The following is a 19,981-nucleotide window of genomic DNA, read 5'->3' as shown; positions in this document are numbered from 1 at the left end:
TAGTCCTCTGCCCAGTTTTTTAAAAAATTGTTATCATAATGATTTCTCAACTGAAGACACCCAAAATATTTTTTCTGTAAACTGTGCAGTATTTGCAGCTTAGTGCGGATGCAGCGTGCTGTTCAGTCCTCCCACCGCAGGGTGGCTCTGTCGTCATGTCCGCTTGCGTCGCTGTAAACTGGCCGATGTCAAAGTTCATCGTCGCTGAGAAACAAACTCTTACGAGGACAGTTACTGAAACAGAAATATGTTGAGTATTTAGCGTCAATGTGCGTCAAATTGTGTTGCGGCTCTTTTGACTGTTTAGGAATTCAGCCTCGCCTGTTGGTGAGTTCATTTAAAGAAATGTTTTATATGCTAGAAGCTAATAGCATGCTAAGTGCGTGTGCTAAGGCTCCCATTATCGGACAGACAGTGTATTTCCTATGAATGTTTTCATATAAACACGCAGTTTGCGTTCAACCCTTTATTTTAATTCCCACGTGTCATTATAAGGTCAAGCAGAAGATGTATTACTTACTTTATTTCACCGAATAACTACGGCGAGATATTAGCCGAGTTAGCAGTAGCCAGTAGACTGCAGTCTGCACGGTGTGACCTGACAGCTTTGCCACAGCAAGCGAGGAGACACTGTGCATAATGTTTGTTAATTAAAACGTTTCAAATGTGTTATTTTTATGTAAGAAAAGCAAACAATGATTTGCATAAGTGAAGCTGTGAGTAGCAAGGGTGTCTGACATGGACCTAAATTGATTTAATTGTCAAGGGTGTTTGAACTTATTTTTGGTACATTTCAGGATATGTTAAATATAATTAAATATATGGAATAAAGTGTGGTATTTATACATTCATTGTACACTGGTGAGCTTTCTGTATTTCAATTTTATGTAATTTTATAATTCTACTCCACATTTCAGAGGGAAATAAAGCACTTTTTACTCTTATCCAATTATATGAGTTTTAGTTGATGATGAATGAAAATATAATCAGCTAATAAATTATGTTATAGGTTGATCTACCCAGCAGTGAAACAAACAAAAAAAAGTATTTACAATGACCCCCACCTTTACCAGCTGCAACATTAACCATTTTAAACATGAGCAAATCGGTAAGAAGGCAATGAGCAACGGAAGAAGAAATGACCCAAAAATAGCATGAAATTTGTAAAAAAAAAGAAAATCCTTGAAAAATGAGTTTAAAAAATAGGTTAAAAAAATTAAAAGAGAAAAAAACACCTGAAAAAAGTGCAGAAGATAAATAATTTTGAAACTTAATTTTGAATAATGAAATTATGAGTTTTCCCCTACGTTATTTTGTTTTCCCTAAAAAGTTTCTCTAGCTTTTTAAAAATAGTTCTTTAAATCTACTCATTGCTGCAATTTTTGAAACCTTTAATGCAAAGTTGATCATATCCATTTTCCCATGTTTTTGAAAGGAATCAGACTAATTTTCTCATTTTTCAAAGGTTTAAATATTGGTGAATATCTGAGCATCTGAGTGCAGCATAAGAAATGTGATATCACTCCATGTTTTAAGAAGGTAACCGTAATGAACACACCAATGCATCAAATATTATAACCCAATAAGTAAAGACATATTAATCTGATATGGGTCATTCTGCATAATGAATACTTTAACTTTTAGTCATTTAAGTATAGTTTTGTACTTTTACTGTGGTCAGATTTTACAGATTTACTTGTAACAGCGTATTTCTGCACACATTGATTAGGCATTCATGTTTTTTTCTTAACATGAAATCCTGCCAATGGTTTTAAAATAATTTCTTACGACAGAAGACAGAGATTATCAGTCTGATATCGGACATTCCCCGATTCTTAAGACGACATTTTCAGATGCGATGATAACTGGATGTTATTTTGGAGTCTGGACCAGCCAGCACACCCTGCTCAGAGGACCTGACTCCCAGCAGCGCGTTGAAACATCAATGACACATTCTGTAGTTAATAGAGAAATTTCTCCCCAGTAAGTGTGCTTGTGTGCCCAGTGTGTTTTGATAGGACTGCACCATTTAACAGCTGCTGAGCTGAGCGGCCTGTGCAGCCCTGCCAGGATTTCATTTGCCTTAAGGCTGTTTATTTTGAGGATGGAGCTTAAAGTTGAGGCAGAGAGTGCAACATCCCAACCCATGGCCATGTGTTTCTGCCTCTCCTCCGCAGACCAATGCCAGCTGAAGCGTGATGCATCCAGAGCGGCCCAGAACGAGCTTCGCCCTGCAGAGACGACAGGCAGATTCGGCCCCTCGGGGCACGCCGAGCACCGGCCTACTGCAGGGCCTCATCCAGAGCGCCCTGCTCCCCAGGGTCCACGCAGCTGATGTGGCTGCTGCCCAGCCTGCACAGATGCCCTCGTCCTCCTCCTCCTCCTCCTCCTCCTCCTCCACCGGTCCTGCTCCTGCACCCATCCCCTCTCCCAGCACCTTGCCAAAGACCATCGGCAGGCCAGAATTCCCAGACACAGGATGGGACCGCATCAAGGACCTCTTTGACTTAGAGTTGGTATTGTTGTTCCTCATGCACTCATTTTATCACCTTCACCTCTTTAGAAATTCTAATGTGTTTCACACTGTTAGAAAACAATAGCTTTCTGCATTAGTTTAGTTTGTTGTTGACGTAACGTCGCTGCCAAATCTGGAGCTGAAACATCATTTTCACCTTAAGTCTTTGTGAAAATAAATGTAACTGTATTTGCTTGTTTTGTCCAGCCAACAATCAAAAAACCCATTATAAGGTGTTTTTTTGGCAGTATTCACTAGTTTTTGTCTAATCAAGAAATAACAAGCAGATACATTGGTAATAACAACAGTTGTTAGCAGAGGGTGTTTAACTTTTTATAATCAGAGAGAAAGAACTTAGTTCTAGACTCACCTTTTTAGTCGTTGTTACGTGAAGAGAGGCATTGAAGAAAGGCTGGGATGCACAGACTGTGTGCAGCAGTAAATAAACAGGGTTAGAGAAAAGAACAAGAACAAGACCTTTATTAGTTGTTTTAAATGAAGCTGCCTTGTTTTTGTTAATATGCAGTAATGTCATTAGAATCACAACAAGGCAATAGAGTATATTTTTTCACTGATCATTGTTCTCATTTAATGTTATGTGGATATAGTGACATTTTGAGCAAATACAACAAAAGAAAAATTATTTTTAGTAATAGTTACCAACTACGGCTTTAATATACTTGTTCAGAACCACATGCTAACTACAGCGTGTCTGCTTTACGACTGCTTTACGTATTTAAACTTTGAACAAATTAGTAGTTTTCAGGTTCAATTTCAGTAGTTACCTCTTTAGGTGGTGCAGTTTAAATTGTGTGTTAAAATCGAGAAATAAAAGGGCACTGAGTTGAGTCTTGTCTCCTGGCAGCGTGACGCAGAGGTACCCAGAGGAGCTGACCAACATCATAAAGAGCGGTTTAGTGGCTGGACTCGCAGGCTTCATCTACGGAGGCCTGCCGGCAGCTTGCCACGCCAAGCAGAGGTATATCCAGCTGAGCCAGGCGGAAATCTACTCGAGCCGAGTGGAAGCAGTGGTAAGAAGCAGACAGACACCTGTATGTGAGCGTGTAGCACTGTCAACCCTGCTGCTGAGGAACAGCGTAGTATAGTATGGCGAAAAAAGTCAAAATTTGACCCCTCCTAAAAATGGCTGAAAACCACTTAGAATAGCTCGTAGAAGCGCGTTATAGCATACAAAGTGGAAATAATGGTCAAAAAAGGCCAAAAACATCATAAATTAGCATGTCCAAAAAATGGCGAAAAAAAGGCAATAGTATAGTATGGCGAAAAATATCAAAATTTGACCCCTCCTAAAAATGGCTGAAAACGACTTAGAATAGCTCGTAGAAGCGCGTTATAGCATACAAAGTGGAAATAATGGTCAAAAAAGGTCAAAAACGTCATAATTTAGCATGTCCCAAAAATGGCGAAAAAAAGGCAATACTATAGTATGTCGAAAAAAGTCAAAATTTGACCCCTCCTTAAAATGGCTGAAAACCACTTAGAATAGCTCGTAGAAGTGCGTTATAGCATACAAAGTGGAAATAAAGTTAAAAAAAGACCAAAAACGTCATATATTAGCATGTTCAAAAAATGGCAATCAAGGCAATAGTATAGTATGGCGAAAAAAGTCAAAATTTGACCGCTCCTAAAAATGGTTGAAAACCCCTTAGAATAGCTTGTAGAAGCGCGTTATAGCATACAAAGTGGAAATAAAGGTCAAAAAAGGCCAAAAACATCATAAATTAGCATGTCCAAAAAATGGCGAAAAAAAGGCAATAGTATAGTATGGCGAAAAATATCAAAATTTGACCCCTCCTAAAAATGGCTGAAAACCACTTAGAATAGCTTGTAGAAGCGCGTTATAGCATACAAAGTGGAAATAATGGTCAAAAAGGCCAAAACGTCATAATTTAGCATGTCCCAAAAATGGCGAAAAAAGGCAATACTATAGTATGTCGAAAAAGTCAAAATTTGACCCCTCCTAAAAATGGCTGAAAACCACTTAGAATAGCTCGTAGAAGCGCGTTATAGCATACAAAGTGGAAATAATGGTCAAAAAAGGCCAGAAAACGTCATAATTTAGCATGTTCAAAAAATGGCAATCAAGGCAATAGTATAGTATGGCGAAAAAAGTCAAAATTTGACCGCTCCTAAAAATGGTTGAAAACCCCTTAGAATAGCTTGTAGAAGCGTGTTATAGCATACAAAGTGGAAATAAAGGTCAAAAAAGGCCAAAAACATCATAAATTAGCATGTCCAAAAAATGGCGAAAAAAAGGCAATAGTATAGTATGGCAAAAAATTCAAAATTTGACCGCTCCTGAAAATGGCTAAAATGATATAGAATAGCTTGTAGAGACGCGTAATAGCATAAAAAGTGAAAATAAAGTCCAAAAAAGGCCAAAAACCTGATAATTTAGCATGTCCCAAAAATGGCGACAAAGGCAATACTATAGTATGTCGAAAAAAGTCAAAATTTGACCCTCCTAAAAATGGCTGAAAACCACTTAGAATAGCTCAGAGAAGCTGCGTTATAGCATACAAAGTGGAAATAATGGTCAAAAAGGCCAAAACGTCATAATTTAGCATGTCCCAAAAATGGCGAAAAAAGGCAATACTATAGTATGTCGAAAAAGTCAAAATTTGACCCCTCCTAAAATGGCTGAAAACCACTTAGAATAGCTCGTAGAAGTGCGTTATAGCATACAAAGTGGAAATAATGGCCAAAAAAGACCAAAAATGTCATATATTAGCATGTTCAAAAAATGGCAATCAAGGCAATAGTATAGTATGGCGAAAAAAGTCAAAATTTGACCGCTCCTAAAAATGGTTGAAAACCCCTTAGAATAGCTTGTAGAAGCGCGTTATAGCATACAAAGTGGAAATAAAGGTCAAAAGGCCAAAACATCATAAATTAGCATGTCAAAAAAAGGGAGAAAAAAAGGCAATAGAATAGTATGGCGAAAAATATCAAAATTTGACCCCTCCTAAAAATGGCTGAAAAGCGACTTAGAATAGCTCAGAGAAGCGGCGTTATAGCATACAAAGTGGAAATAATGGTCAAAAAAGGTCAAAACGTCATAATTTAGCATGTCCCAAAAATGGCGAAAAAAAGGCAATACTATAGTATGTCGAAAAAAGTCAAAATTTGACCCCTCCTTAAAATGGCTGAAAACCACTTAGAATAGCTCGTAGAAGCGCGTTATAGCATACAAAGTGGAAATAATGGCCAAAAAAGACCAAAAACGTCATATATTAGCATGTTCAAAAAATGGCAATCAAGGCAATAGTATAGTATGGCGAAAAAAGTCAAAATTTGACCGCTCCTAAAAATGGTTGAAAACCCCTTAGAATAGCTTGTAGAAGCGCGTTATAGCATACAAAGTGGAAATAAAGGTCAAAAAAGGCCAAAAACATCATAAATTAGCATGTCCAAAAAATGGCGAAAAAAAGGCAATAGTATAGTATGGCAAAAAAATTCAAAATTTGACCGCTCCTGAAAATGGCTAAAAATGATATAGAATAGCTTGTAGAGACGCGTAATAGCATAAAAAGTGAAAATAAAGTCCAAAAAAGGCCAAAAACCTGATAATTTAGCATGTCCCAAAAATGGCGACAAAGGCAATACTATAGTATGGCGAAAAAAGTCAAAATTTGACCCTCCTAAAATGGCTGAAAACCACTTAGAATAGCTCAGAGAAGCGCGTTATAGCAAACAAAGTGGAAATAATGGTCAAAAAAGGCCAAAAACGTCATAATTTAGCATGTCCCAAAAATGGCGAAAAAAAGGCAATACTATAGTATGTCGAAAAAAGTCAAAATTTGACCCCTCCTAAAAATGGCTGAAAACCACTTAGAATAGCTCGTAGAAGCGCGTTATAGCATACAAAGTGGAAATAATGGCCAAAAAAGACCAAAAACGTCATATATTAGCATGTTCAAAAAATGGCAATCAAGGCAATAGTATAGTATGGCGAAAAAAGTCAAAATTTGACCGCTCCTAAAAATGGTTGAAAACCCCTTAGAATAGCTTGTAGAAGCGCGTTATAGCATACAAAGTGGAAATAAAGGTCAAAAAAGGCCAAAAACATCATAAATTAGCATGTCCAAAAAATGGCGAAAAAAAGGCAATAGTATAGTATGGCGAAAAATATCAAAATTTGACCCCTCCTAAAAATGGCTGAAAACCACTTAGAATAGCTCGTAGAAGCGCGTTATAGCATACAAAGTGGAAATAATGGTCAAAAAAGGCCAAAAACGTCATAATTTAGCATGTCCCAAAAATGGCGAAAAAAAGGCAATACTATAGTATGTCGAAAAAGTCAAAATTTGACCCCTCCTTAAAATGGCTGAAAACCACTTAGAATAGCTCAGAGAAGCGGCGTTATAGCATACAAAGTGGAAATAATGGCCAAAAAAGGCCAAAAACGTCATATATTAGCATGTTCAAAAAATGGCAATCAAGGCAATAGTATAGTATGGCGAAAAAAGTCAAAATTTGACCCCTCCTAAAAATGGCTGAAAACCACTTAGAATAGCTTGTAGAAGCGCGTTATAGCATACAAAGTGGAAATAAAGGTCAAAAAAGGCCAAAAACATCATAAATTAGCATGTCCAAAAAATGGCGAAAAAAAGGCAATAGTATAGTATGGCAAAAAAATTCAAAATTTGACCGCTCCTGAAAATGGCTAAAAATGATATAGAATAGCTTGTAGAGACGCGTAATAGCATAAAAAGTGAAAATAAAGTCCAAAAAAGGCCAAAAACCTGATAATTTAGCATGTCCCAAAAATGGCGACAAAGGCAATACTATAGTATGGCGAAAAAAGTCAAAATTTGACCCCTCCTAAAAATGGCTGAAAACCACTTAGAATAGCTCGTAGAAGCGCGTTATAGCATACAAAGTGGAAATAATGGTCAAAAAGGCCAAAACGTCATAATTTAGCATGTCCCAAAAATGGCGAAAAAAAGGCAATACTGTAGTATGTCGAAAAAAGTCAAAATTTGACCCTCCTTAAAATGGCTGAAAACCACTTAGAATAGCTCGTGAGAAGCGTTATAGCATACAAAGTGGAAATAATGGTCAAAAAAGGCCAGAAAACGTCATAATTTAGCATGTTCAAAAATGGCGAAAAAAGGCAATACTATAGTATGGCGAAAAATATCAAAATTTGACCCTCCTAAAATGGTTGAAAACCACTTAGAATAGCTTGTAGAAGCGCGTTATAGCATACAAAGTGGAAATAATGGTCAAAAAAGGCCAAAAACGTCATAATTTAGCATGTCCCAAAAATGGCGAAAAAAAGGCAATACTATAGTATGTCGAAAAAAGTCAAAATTTGACCCTCCTAAAATGGCTGAAAACCACTTAGAATAGCTCAGAAGCGGCGTTATAGCATACAAAGTGGAAATAAAGGTCAAAAAAGGCCAAAAACGTCATAATTTAGCATGTCCCAAAAATGGCGAAAAAAAGGCAATACTATAGTATGTCGAAAAAAGTCAAAATTTGACCCCTCCTAAAAATGGCTGAAAACCACTTAGAATAGCTCGTAGAAGCGGCGTTATAGCATACAAAGTGGAAATAATGGCCAAAAAAGACCAAAAATGTCATATATTAGCATGTTCAAAAAATGGCAATCAAGGCAATAGTATAGTATGGCGAAAAAAGTCAAAATTTGACCGCTCCTAAAAATGGCTGAAAACCACTTAGAATAGCTTGTAGAAGCGCGTTATAGCATACAAAGTGGAAATAAAGGTCAAAAAAGGCAAAAAACATCATAAATTAGCATGTCCAAAAATGGCGAAAAAAGGCAATAGTGTAGTATGGCGAAAAATATCAAAATTTGACCCTCCTAAAATGGCTGAAAACCACTTAGAATAGCTCGTAGAAAGCGCGTTATAGCATACAAAGTGGAAATAATGGTCAAAAAGGCCAAAACGTCATAATTTAGCATGTCCCAAAAATGGCGAAAAAAAGGCAATACTATAGTATGTCGAAAAAAGTCAAAATTTGACCCCTCCTTAAAATGGCTGAAAACCACTTAGAATAGCTCGTAGAAGCGCGTTATAGCATACAAAGTGGAAATAATGGCCAAAAAAGGCCAAAAACGTCATATATTAGCATGTTCAAAAAATGGCAATCAAGGCAATAGTATAGTATGGCGAAAAAAGTCAAAATTTGACCCCTCCTAAAAATGGTTGAAAACCCCTTAGAATAGCTTGTAGAAGCGTGTTATAGCATACAAAGTGGAAATAAAGGTCAAAAAAGGCCAAAAACATCATAAATTAGCATGTCCAAAAAATGGCGAAAAAAAGGCAATAGTATAGTATGGCAAAAAAATTCAAAATTTGACCGCTCCTGAAAATGGCTAAAAATGATATAGAATAGCTTGTAGAGACGCGTAATAGCATAAAAAGTGAAAATAAAGTCCAAAAAAGGCCAAAAACCTGATAATTTAGCATGTCCCAAAAATGGCGACAAAGGCAATACTATAGTATGGCGAAAAAAGTCAAAATTTGACCCTCCTAAAATGGCTGAAAACCACTTAGAATAGCTCAGAAGCGGCGTTATAGCATACAAAGTGGAAATAATGGTCAAAAAAGGCCAAAAACGTCATAATTTAGCATGTCCCAAAAATGGCGAAAAAAAGGCAATACTGTAGTATGTCGAAAAAAGTCAAAATTTGACCCCTCCTTAAAATGGCTGAAAACCACTTAGAATAGCTCGTAGAAGCGCGTTATAGCATACAAAGTGGAAATAATGGTCAAAAAAGGCCAAAAACGTCATAATTTAGCATGTCCAAAAAATGGCCAAAAATCGCATACTATACTATGGCAAAAATCTCAAAATTTGACCCTCCTAAAAATGGCTGAAAACCACTTAGAATAGCTCAGAGAAGCGGCGTTATAGCATACAAAGTGGAAATAATGGTCAAAAAAGGCCAAAAACGTCATAATTTAGCATGTCCCAAAAATGGCGAAAAAAAGGCAATACTATAGTATGTCGAAAAAAGTCAAAATTTGACCCCTCCTAAAAATGGCTGAAAACCACTTAGAATAGCTCGTAGAAGCGCGTTATAGCATACAAAGTGGAAATAATGGCCAAAAAAGACCAAAAACGTCATATATTAGCATGTTCAAAAAATGGCAATCAAGGCAATAGTATAGTATGGCGAAAAAAGTCAAAATTTGACCGCTCCTAAAAATGGTTGAAAACCCCTTAGAATAGCTTGTAGAAGCGCGTTATAGCATACAAAGTGAAAATAAAGTCCAAAAAAGGCCAAAAACCTGATAATTTAGCATGTCCCAAAAATGGCGACAAAGGCAATACTATAGTATGGCGAAAAAAGTCAAAATTTGACCCCTCCTAAAAATGGCTGAAAACCACTTAGAATAGCTCGTAGAAGCGCGTTATAGCATACAAAGTGGAAATAATGGCCAAAAAAGACCAAAAACGTCATATATTAGCATGTTCAAAAAATGGCAATCAAGGCAATAGTATAGTATGGCGAAAAAAGTCAAAATTTGACCGCTCCTAAAAATGGTTGAAAACCCTTAGAATAGCTTGTAGAAGCGTGTTATAGCATACAAAGTGGAAATAAAAGGTCAAAAAAGGCCAAAAACATCATAAATTAGCATGTCCAAAAATGGCGAAAAAAGGCAATAGTGTAGTATGGCGAAAAATATCAAAATTTGACCCTCCTAAAATGGTTGAAAACCCCTTAGAATAGCTTGTAGAAGCGCGTTATAGCATACAAAGTGGAAATAATGGTCAAAAAAGGCCAAAAACGTCATAATTTAGCATGTCCCAAAAATGGCGAAAAAAAGGCAATACTATAGTATGTCGAAAAAAGTCAAAATTTGACCCCTCCTTAAAATGGCTGAAAACCACTTAGAATAGCTCGTAGAAGCGGCGTTATAGCATACAAAGTGGAAATAATGGCCAAAAAAAGGCCAAAACGTCATATATTAGCATGTTCAAGAAATGGCAATCAAGGCAATAGTATAGTATGGCGAAAAAAGTCAAAATTTGACCCCTCCTAAAAATGGTTGAAAACCCCTTAGAATAGCTTGTAGAAGCGTGTTATAGCATACAAAGTGGAAATAAAGGTCAAAAAAGGCCAAAAACATCATAAATTAGCATGTCCAAAAAATGGCGAAAAAAGGCAATAGTATAGTATGGCAAAAAATTCAAAATTTGACCGCTCCTGAAAATGGCTAAAAATGATATAGAATAGCTTGTAGAGACGGCGTAATAGCATAAAAAGTGAAAATAAAGTCCAAAAAAGGCCAAAAACCTGATAATTTAGCATGTCCCAAAAATGGCGACAAAGGCAATACTATAGTATGGCGAAAAAAGTCAAAATTTGACCCCTCCTAAAAATGGCTGAAAACCACTTAGAATAGCTCGTAGAAGCGCGTTATAGCATACAAAGTGGAAATAATGGTCAAAAAAGGCCAAAAACGTCATAATTTAGCATGTCCCAAAAATGGCGAAAAAAAGGCAATACTGTAGTATGTCGAAAAAGTCAAAATTTGACCCTCCTTAAAATGGCTGAAAACCACTTAGAATAGCTTTCGTGAGAAGCGGCGTTATAGCATACAAAGTGGAAATAAAGGTCAAAAAAGGCCAAAAACGTCATAATTTAGCATGTCCAAAAAATGGCGAAAAAAAGGCAATACTATAGTATGGCGAAAAATATCAAAATTTGACCCCTCCTAAAAATGGCTGAAAACCACTTAGAATAGCTCAGAAAGCGGCGTTATAGCATACAAAGTGGAAATAATGGTCAAAAAAGGCCAAAACGTCATAATTTAGCATGTCCCAAAAATGGCGAAAAAAGGCAATACTATAGTATGTCGAAAAAGTCAAAATTTGACCCTCCTAAAAATGGCTGAAAACCACTTAGAATAGCTCGTAGAAGCGCGTTATAGCATACAAAGTGGAAATAATGGCCAAAAAAGACCAAAAACGTCATATATTAGCATGTTCAAAAAATGGCAATCAAGGCAATAGTATAGTATGGCGAAAAAAGTCAAAATTTGACCGCTCCTAAAAATGGTTGAAAACCCCTTAGAATAGCTTGTAGAAGCGCGTTATAGCATACAAAGTGAAAATAAAGTCCAAAAAAGGCCAAAAACCTGATAATTTAGCATGTCCCAAAAATGGCGACAAAGGCAATACTATAGTATGGCGAAAAAAGTCAAAATTTGACCCCTCCTAAAAATGGCTGAAAACCACTTAGAATAGCTCAGAGAAGCGGCGTTATAGCATACAAAGTGGAAATAATGGTCAAAAAAGGCCAAAACGTCATAATTTAGCATGTCCCAAAAATGGCGAAAAAAGGCAATACTATAGTATGTCGAAAAAGTCAAAATTTGACCCTCCTAAAATGGCTGAAAACCACTTAGAATAGCTCAGAGAAGCGGCGTTATAGCATACAAAGTGGAAATAAAGGTCAAAAAGGCCAAAACATCATAAATTAGCATGTCCAAAAATGGCGCAAAAAAGGCAATACTATAGTATGGCGAAAAATATCAAAATTTGACCCCTCCTAAAAATGGCTGAAAACCACTTAGAATAGCTCGTAGAAGCGCGTTATAGCATACAAAGTGGAAATAATGGTCAAAAAAGGCCAAAAACGTCATAATTTAGCATGTCCCAAAAATGGCGAAAAAAAGGCAATACTATAGTATGTCGAAAAAAATTCAAAATTTGACCGCTCCTGAAAATGGCTAAAAATGATATAGAATAGCTCGTAGAGACGCGTAATAGCATAAAAAGTGAAAATAAAGTCCAAAAAAGGCCAAAAACCTGATAATTTAGCATGTCCCAAAAATGGCGACAAAGGCAATACTATAGTATGGCGAAAAAGTCAAAATTTGACCCCTCCTAAAATGGCTGAAAACCACTTAGAATAGCTCGTAGAAGCGGCGTTATAGCATACAAAGTGGAAATAATGGTCAAAAAAGGCCAAAACGTCATAATTTAGCATGTCCCAAAAATGGCGAAAAAAGGCAATACTATAGTATGTCGAAAAAGTCAAAATTTGACCCCTCCTAAAATGGCTGAAAACCACTTAGAATAGCTCAGAGAAGCGGCGTTATAGCATACAAAGTGGAAATAATGGCCAAAAAGACCAAAACGTCATATATTAGCATGTTCAAAAAATGGCAATCAAGGCAATAGTATAGTATGGCGAAAAAGTCAAAATTTGACCGCTTCCTAAAAATGGTTGAAAACCCTTAGAATAGCTTGTAGAAGCGGCGTTATAGCATACAAAGTGGAAATAAAGGTCAAAAAGGCCAAAAACATCATAAATTAGCATGTCCAAAAATGGCGAAAAAAAGGCAATAGTATAGTATGGCAAAAAATTCAAAATTTGACCGCTCCTGAAAATGGCTAAAATGATATAGAATAGCTCGTAGAGACGGCGTAATAGCATAAAAAGTGAAAATAAAGTCCAAAAAGGCCAAAAACCTGATAATTTAGCATGTCCCAAAAATGGCGACAAAGACAATACTATAGTATGTTGAAAAAGTCAAAATTTGACCCTCCTAAAAATGGCTGAAAACCACTTAGAATAGCTTGTAGAAGCGGCGTTATATAGCATACAAAGTGGAAATAATGGCCAAAAAAAGACCAAAAACGTCATATATTAGCATGTTCAAAAATGGCAATCAAGGCAATAGTATAGTATGGCGAAAAAAGTCAAAATTTGACCCTCCTAAAAATGGCTGAAAACCACTTAGAATAGCTTGAGAAGCGCGTTATAGCATACAAAGTGGAAATAAAGGTCAAAAAAGGCCAAAAACATCATAAATTAGCATGTCCAAAAAATGGCGAAAAAAAGGCAATAGTATAGTATGGTGAAAAAAGTCAAAATTTGACACCTCTTAAAAATGGCTGAAAACCACTTAGAATAGCTCGTAGAAGCGCGTTATAGCATACAAAGTGGAAATAAAGGTCAAAAAAGGCCAAAAACATCATAAATTAGCATGTCCAAAAAATGGCGAAAAAAAGGCAATACTATAGTATGGCGAAAAATATCAAAATTTGACCCCTCCTAAAATGGCTGAAAACCACTTAGAATAGCTCAGAGAAGCGGCGTTATAGCATACAAAGTGGAAATAAAGGTCAAAAAAGGCCAAAAACATCATAAATTAGCATGTCCAAAAAATGGCCAAAAAAAGGCAATACTATAGTATGGCGAAAAAAGTCAAAATTTGACACCTCTTAAAAATGGCTGAAAACCACTTAGAATAGCTCCTAGAAGCACGTTATAGCATACAAAGTGGAAATAATGGCCAAAAAGGCCAAAACGTCATAATTTAGCATGTCCCAAAAATGGCGAAAAAAAGGCAATACTATAGTATGTCGAAAAAAGTCAAAATTTGACCCCTCCTTAAAATGGCTGAAAACCACTTAGAATAGCTCGTAGAAGCGCGTTATAGCATACAAAGTGGAAATAATGGCCAAAAAAGACCAAAAACGTCATATATTAGCATGTTCAAAAAATGGCAATCAAGGCAATAGTATAGTATGGCGAAAAATATCAAAATTTGACCCCTCCTAAAAATGGCTGAAAACCACTTAGAATAGCTCGTAGAAGCGCGTTATAGCATACAAAGTGGAAATAAAGGTCAAAAAAGGCCAAAAACATCATAAATTAGCATGTCCAAAAAATGGCGAAAAAAAGGCAATAGTATAGTATGGCGAAAATTATCAAAATTTGACCCCTCCTAAAAATGGCTGAAAACCACTTAGAATAGCTCGTAGAAGCGCGTTATAGCATACAAAGTGGAAATAAAGGTCAAAAAAGGCCAAAAACATCATAAATTAGCATGTCCAAAAAATGGCGAAAAAAAGGCAATAGTATAGTATGGCGAAAAAAGTCAAAATTTGACACCTCTTAAAAATGGCTGAAAACCACTTAGAATAGCTCAGAGAAGCGGCGTTATAGCATACAAAGTGGAAATAAAGGTCAAAAAAGGCCAAAAACATCATAAATTAGCATGTCCAAAAAATGGCGAAAAAAAGGCAATACTATAGTATGGCGAAAAATATCAAAATTTGACCCCTCCTAAAAATGGCTGAAAACCACTTAGAATAGCTCGTAGAAGCGCGTTATAGCATACAAAGTGGAAATAATGGTCAAAAAAGGCCAAAAACGTCATAATTTAGCATGTCCCAAAAATGGCGAAAAAAAGGCAATACTATAGTATGTCGAAAAAAGTCAAAATTTGACCCCTCCTTAAAATGGCTGAAAACCACTTAGAATAGCTCGTAGAAGCGCGTTATAGCATACAAAGTGGAAATAATGGCCAAAAAAGACCAAAAACGTCATATATTAGCATGTTCAAAAAATGGCAATCAAGGCAATAGTATAGTATGTCGAAAAATATCAAAATTTGACCCCTCCTAAAAATGGCTGAAAACGACTTAGAATAGCTCGTAGAAGCGCGTTATAGCATACAAAGTGGAAATAAAGGTCAAAAAAGGCCAAAAACATCATAAATTAGCATGTCCAAAAAATGGCGAAAAAAAGGCAATAGTATAGTATGGCGAAAAAAGTCAAAATTTGACACCTCTTAAAAATGGCTGAAAACCACTTAGAATAGCTCAGAAGCGGCGTTATAGCATACAAAGTGGAAATAAAGGTCAAAAAAGGCCAAAAACATCATAAATTAGCATGTCCAAAAATGGCGAAAAAAGGCAATACTATAGTATGGCGAAAAATGTCAAAATTGGACCCCTCCTAAAAATGGCTGAAAACCACTTAGAATAGCTCGTAGAAGCGCGTTATAGCATACAAAGTGGAAATAATGGCCAAAAAAGACCAAAAACGTCATATATTAGCATGTTCAAAAAATGGCAATCAAGGCAATAGTGTAGTATGGCGAAAAATATCAAAATTTGACCCCTCCTAAAAATGGCTGAAAACCACTTAGAATAGCTCGTAGAAGCGCGTTATAGCATACAAAGTGGAAATAAAGGTCAAAAAAGGCCAAAAACATCATAAATTAGCATGTCCAAAAAATGGCGAAAAAAAGGCAATAGTATAGTATGGCGAAAAAAGTCAAAATTTGACACCTCTTAAAAATGGCTGAAAACCACTTAGAATAGCTCGTAGAAGCGCGTTATAGCATACAAAGTGGAAATAAAGGTCAAAAAAGGCCAAAAACATCATAAATTAGCATGTCCAAAAAATGGCGAAAAAAAGGCAATACTATAGTATGGCGAAAAATATCAAAATTTGACCCCTCCTAAAAATGGCTGAAAACCACTTAGAATAGCTCAGTGAAGCGTTATAGCATACAAAGTGGAAATAATGGTCAAAAAAGGCCAAAAACGTCATAATTTAGCATGTCCCAAAAATGGCGAAAAAAAGGCAATACTATAGTATGGCGAAAAAAGTCAAAATTTGACACCTCTTAAAAATGGCTGAAAACCACTTAGAATAACTCGTAGAAGCGCGTTATAGCATACAAAGTGGAGTGGTGCAGTGGTAAGAAGCAGACAGACACCTGTATGTGAGCGTGTAGCACTGTCAACCCTGCTGCTGAGGAACAGTGTGGGCAGAGAATTTAAGGAAAGTCTGAGACAGAGGTGTAATGACGGTCACGGTAAAGGAGTGAATTTATGGTAAACTTTTCTCTCAATCAAACCTGTTATTTCATATTATACTGTATATATATATTTATATTTTAGGGGATGGCAGTAGCTCAGTCTGTTGGACTCCTCCTCCTTTGTCTGCTTTTTGTCTGTCTTCATCATTTTCAGCTTTTCTTTTCGTCTTTCTTCTTCACATTATTCTCCTCTCTCTTCATCTTCTCATCAGAAAAGCGTCATCAAAATGTATAAAATAAATACACAAGGCGATATAAAAAAACACATAAATAGGATTTTGAAAAGAGTAAAACAAGACAGAAGATAGAAACATTTTACGTCCTGATTTAAAATTGTCTGTGTGCTGTTACAAGCTTGCTGATATAGTGACAGTTTGAGAAAAGATTTTTTTAAAATATTTTAGAAAAATGAAAACGTGTCATAGCAAATTATTATTTTATTATTGTTTTATTGTTATTTTCCCTCGAGGCCAAGGGGGGACTAGCGGCAAGGCGGCGCCCCTCCAGCAGATGGCGCCAAAGGCGACCGCACAAAAAGCCGGCCCTGTATCATAGTGTAGTAGTCACAATCAAGCTTTTCTTTTGTCAAGTGGCTTAGTTTATATGTCATAACTGTGTGATAATAATAGTATAGTACGTCGGAAAAAGACGTGCTATTACTGCTCCTACAAATGGCTGAAAACGACATAACTTGTAGAGACGCGTCATAATATACAACGTCGAATTTTTTTTTTTTTTTTTTTTTTGAAGTCCCACCACCAAATGTGAAATCACTGAGGTGCCGACGCTGCAACATCGCTTAAAGCACTGGTGGCGCAGCGGCGTAGTGACACGGCCGTTGTGATCACCGCGGAGATCAAGAGATTGCCGGTTCGAGGCCCCGTTCTTACAATCAAAATCGAGTTTTTCTTTTGTCAAGTTCCGCCACCAAAAGAAAATCTCGATCACACAGACAGAGTTTTGGAAAGCCTGCTGGCTCGGTGGCTTACTTACATGGCCGTACATTGTATATTATGAAGCCTCTCTACAAGCTATGTCGTTTTCAGCCATTTGTAGGAGCAGTAATAGGGCAATAGTATAGTACGTCTTTTTTCAACGTACTATACTATTATTATCACACAGTTTTATGACATATAAACTAAGCCACTTGACAAAAGAAAATCTTTATTCTGACTACTACACTATGATACAGGGCCGGCTTTTTGTGCGGTCGCCTAGGGCGCCATCTGCTGGAGGGTCGCCGCCATGCCGCCAGTCCTCCTTGGCCTCGAGGGAAAATAATAATAATAATTTGCTATGACACGTGACAAATTATGATGTTGTTGGCCACCAACATCGGATTTTTTTTTTTTTTTTTTGTTAAGTCCCACCACCAAATGTGAAATTAGTCACGTACCGAAGCGTCAGTATCGCTCAAAACACTGGTGGCGCAGCGGCGTAGTGACGCGGCTGTGGAGCGTGTATCGCGGGGAACCAAAGATCGCTGGTTCGAGACCCCGTTGTTACAACTACTCGCTGATGTAATTTCAGTAGTTTTCTTGGGGCATAGCATTTCGCTTAAATTGTAATGAAACCGATATCTTACAGACAAACGTGACGGACATGTCATAACAATGTCAACGACGTCGTTTTATATGAGTTTATTTTTTTTTAAGTCCCTTCGCCACATGCAAATTTAAATATCGATTTTCGCTTCGTGGGAAGCGCGGAAGAGACTGGTGGCGTAGTGGCTTGGTGACTGTCTTGGGTGTCCGACGAGAACCGCAGGTAGGCGGTTCAAACCCCTTGCGGTGCCAGACTTGGATGCATCCCTGAGTCCGTGGGTGGAAGGGAGTGGAGGGGGCCGTGTCCCCTCCCGGGCTCCGGGGAGTTTCTTTACAAGGCGTTATGCTAAACGATGATGAAATCTTTCACATAAAAGTTACGTCGGGGGAGGAGCTATGTCAAACGTGACGCGGAAGTGTCAAGTGTAAGGGGGAGGTGTTAAGACGGACGTTGTAGGAGGGGTCAAGTCACATGTAGTGGAAGTGACGTCAGGAGGAAGTGACGTGTGGTGAGACTGTTAGCGGGAAGAGTAAAGACAAAACAGACACAGACACAGAGACAGTGTCCGAGAGAGCGTCGAGGTGAAGACAACTGAAGACCAGAGAGCGACGAAGACTACGTTTCTTCGACTTTGTTTTCCTCCGTGAACACCGAGGCGAATCGTGAGTTTTGCCTCCATGTCTGCCTGCCGCGGCCATGACGTGTGTGTCAACCGTCGCGCGTTGTGTTTCAACCGACCGATCTCCTGCCGTGAGGAGGCCTTTTCCACCTATCTGAAGCGGAGGAGGAGATGAAGGAGAAGATGAAGGAGAAGATTGCTAAACGGTGAGTGAGTAACCACATTTTCTACCTCTGAAGCTTTCGGACTTTGTGCTCGTGTTGTTTAATACGGAGGACGAGGGGAGAGAAATGACGATAGTTAAAAGTTTACTAAGTGATACAAATTTAAAAGTAAGTAAAGTTAATGTTTTTATTCAAAATTTAAAAGTTGGCGGGAAATGTCGGGAGTATACGTGGCGATTGTTGATTGGTCGGCGGAAGTCACGAGGTGGGTGTAGCGGGGCGGAAGTGTGTAGGAAGTGTCATGGAGATTAGCAGAGCGGCGTTAGCTGTGTTTGGCTACTTTTCGTGTCAAAAACACTCGAAGAAAGTGAGATTTTTTTTTTTGATGCTACAACACGTTTATAGTGCTTAAAGTGAAGTTTGAGCCCGTGTTTGTGTTTGTGTTTGCTTCAGCGACGGCGACGCTGAACGGAGCCGGACTGAGAGGACCAGAGTTGAGGACAAGACTGTTTCTGCTAAACGGTGAGCGTGCACTCCTCTGCTCGTGATGAAGGACTTTGTGCTCGTGTTGTTTATTTCGGAGGACGAGGGGAGAGAAATGACGATAGTTAAAAGTTTACTAAGTGATACAGATTTAAAAGTAAGTAAAGTTAATGTTTTTATTCAAAATTTAAAAGTTGGCGGGAAATGTCGGGAGTATACGTAGCGATTGTTGATTGGTCGGCGGAAGTCACGAGGTGGGTGTAGCGGGGCGGAAGTGTGTAGGAAGTGTCATGGAGATTAGCAGAGCAGCGTTAGCTTTGTTTGGCTACTTTTCGTGTCAAAAACTCAAAGAAAGCGAGATTTGTTGCTTCAAGTTTGGTGATTGTTGGTGTTTGTGTTTGCTTCAGTGACGGTTTTACGGAGCCGGACTGAGAGGACCACAGTTTCCCTTCCTCCGCACGGCGGACGTCTCCTGCCGTGAGGACAAGACTGTCTCTTGCCGTGAGGACAAGACTGTCTCCTGCCGTGAGGACAAGACTGTCAAACCGTGAGTGTGTTTCCACGTTTTTCCGCTCGCGAGGAGAGACTTTGTGCTTGTGTTGTTTAAAAAGCGATAGTGTTTTTTTGTAATGTAATGCGCTGTGTGTAAATCTGTAAGTGTGTTGAATTTCTGCTTCTGTTTATTGCTTTAAATAAAAATCAAGTTGTAATTACAAAAACTGGCATTTAATGGGTTAACATTTTGAACATTTTTTTTATGTATGGTGAGAACTGCATAATAATATTAGAATTGCTAATATTTAAGTTTATTTAATATATTTCTGTTAAAGTTAAATGTCACGTTTATTGTTGATCACTTTAATCTAAAAATATATTTATAATTAGAATTGTGTATATACTTTTATATAAATGAAAAATATACTTATACAATTATATATAGAAAAAATATTTTTAAAATTAGAATTATATATGTAAATATGTTTACTATTAGAATTGCTAATATTAAAGTTTATTTAATATATTTCTG

The 19,981-nt window shown here is 37.4% G+C and overlaps 1 protein-coding gene across 7 annotated transcripts; it reads left to right on the top strand.

Annotated features, from left to right (window-relative positions):
* The first annotated feature begins 154 nt into the window (after positions 1-154).
* On the top strand, positions 155-19,673 carry LOC148185457 (uncharacterized). Of its 7 annotated transcripts, none has more exons than XM_088074342.1 (6): positions 155-327; positions 2,178-2,516; positions 3,381-3,546; positions 16,298-18,513; positions 18,925-18,993; positions 19,362-19,673. In XM_088074342.1, the coding sequence occupies exons 2-4, from the start codon at positions 2,199-2,201 to the stop codon at positions 16,381-16,383; spliced, it is 570 nt and encodes a 189-aa protein (XP_087930468.1). In that variant the 5' UTR covers positions 155-327; positions 2,178-2,198; the 3' UTR covers positions 16,384-18,513; positions 18,925-18,993; positions 19,362-19,673. The 7 variants fall into 7 exon arrangements, with proteins under 7 accessions (XP_087930468.1, XP_087930469.1, XP_087930470.1 ...); XM_088074343.1 differs by having other exon boundaries at positions 16,298-18,517; XM_088074344.1 differs by lacking the exon at positions 18,925-18,993.
* The last annotated feature ends 308 nt before the right edge of the window (positions 19,674-19,981 follow it).

The sequence above is a fragment of the Plectropomus leopardus genome, chromosome 24 (genome assembly GCF_026936395.1).
Source record: "Plectropomus leopardus strain MGB_pleo_1.0 chromosome 24, ASM2693639v1, whole genome shotgun sequence".
Lineage (NCBI taxonomy): Eukaryota > Metazoa > Chordata > Actinopteri > Perciformes > Serranidae > Plectropomus > Plectropomus leopardus.
The sequence above is the reverse complement of the archived record's forward strand: the minus strand, read 5'-3'. Positions and strand labels throughout refer to the sequence as shown.

Excerpts from the sequence above, each read along its gene's own strand:
- LOC148185457 (XM_088074344.1), top strand. The coding sequence starts at position 2,199 with ATGCATCCAGAGCGGCCCAGAACGAGCTTCGCCCTGCAGAGACGACAG. Across the intron at positions 2,517-3,380 it reads ACCTCTTTGACTTAGAGTTG|CGTGACGCAGAGGTACCCAG; the intron begins GTATTGTTGTTC and ends GTCTCCTGGCAG. Across the intron at positions 3,547-16,297 it reads CGAGCCGAGTGGAAGCAGTG|CTTTTCTTTTCGTCTTTCTT; the intron begins GTAAGAAGCAGA and ends CATCATTTTCAG.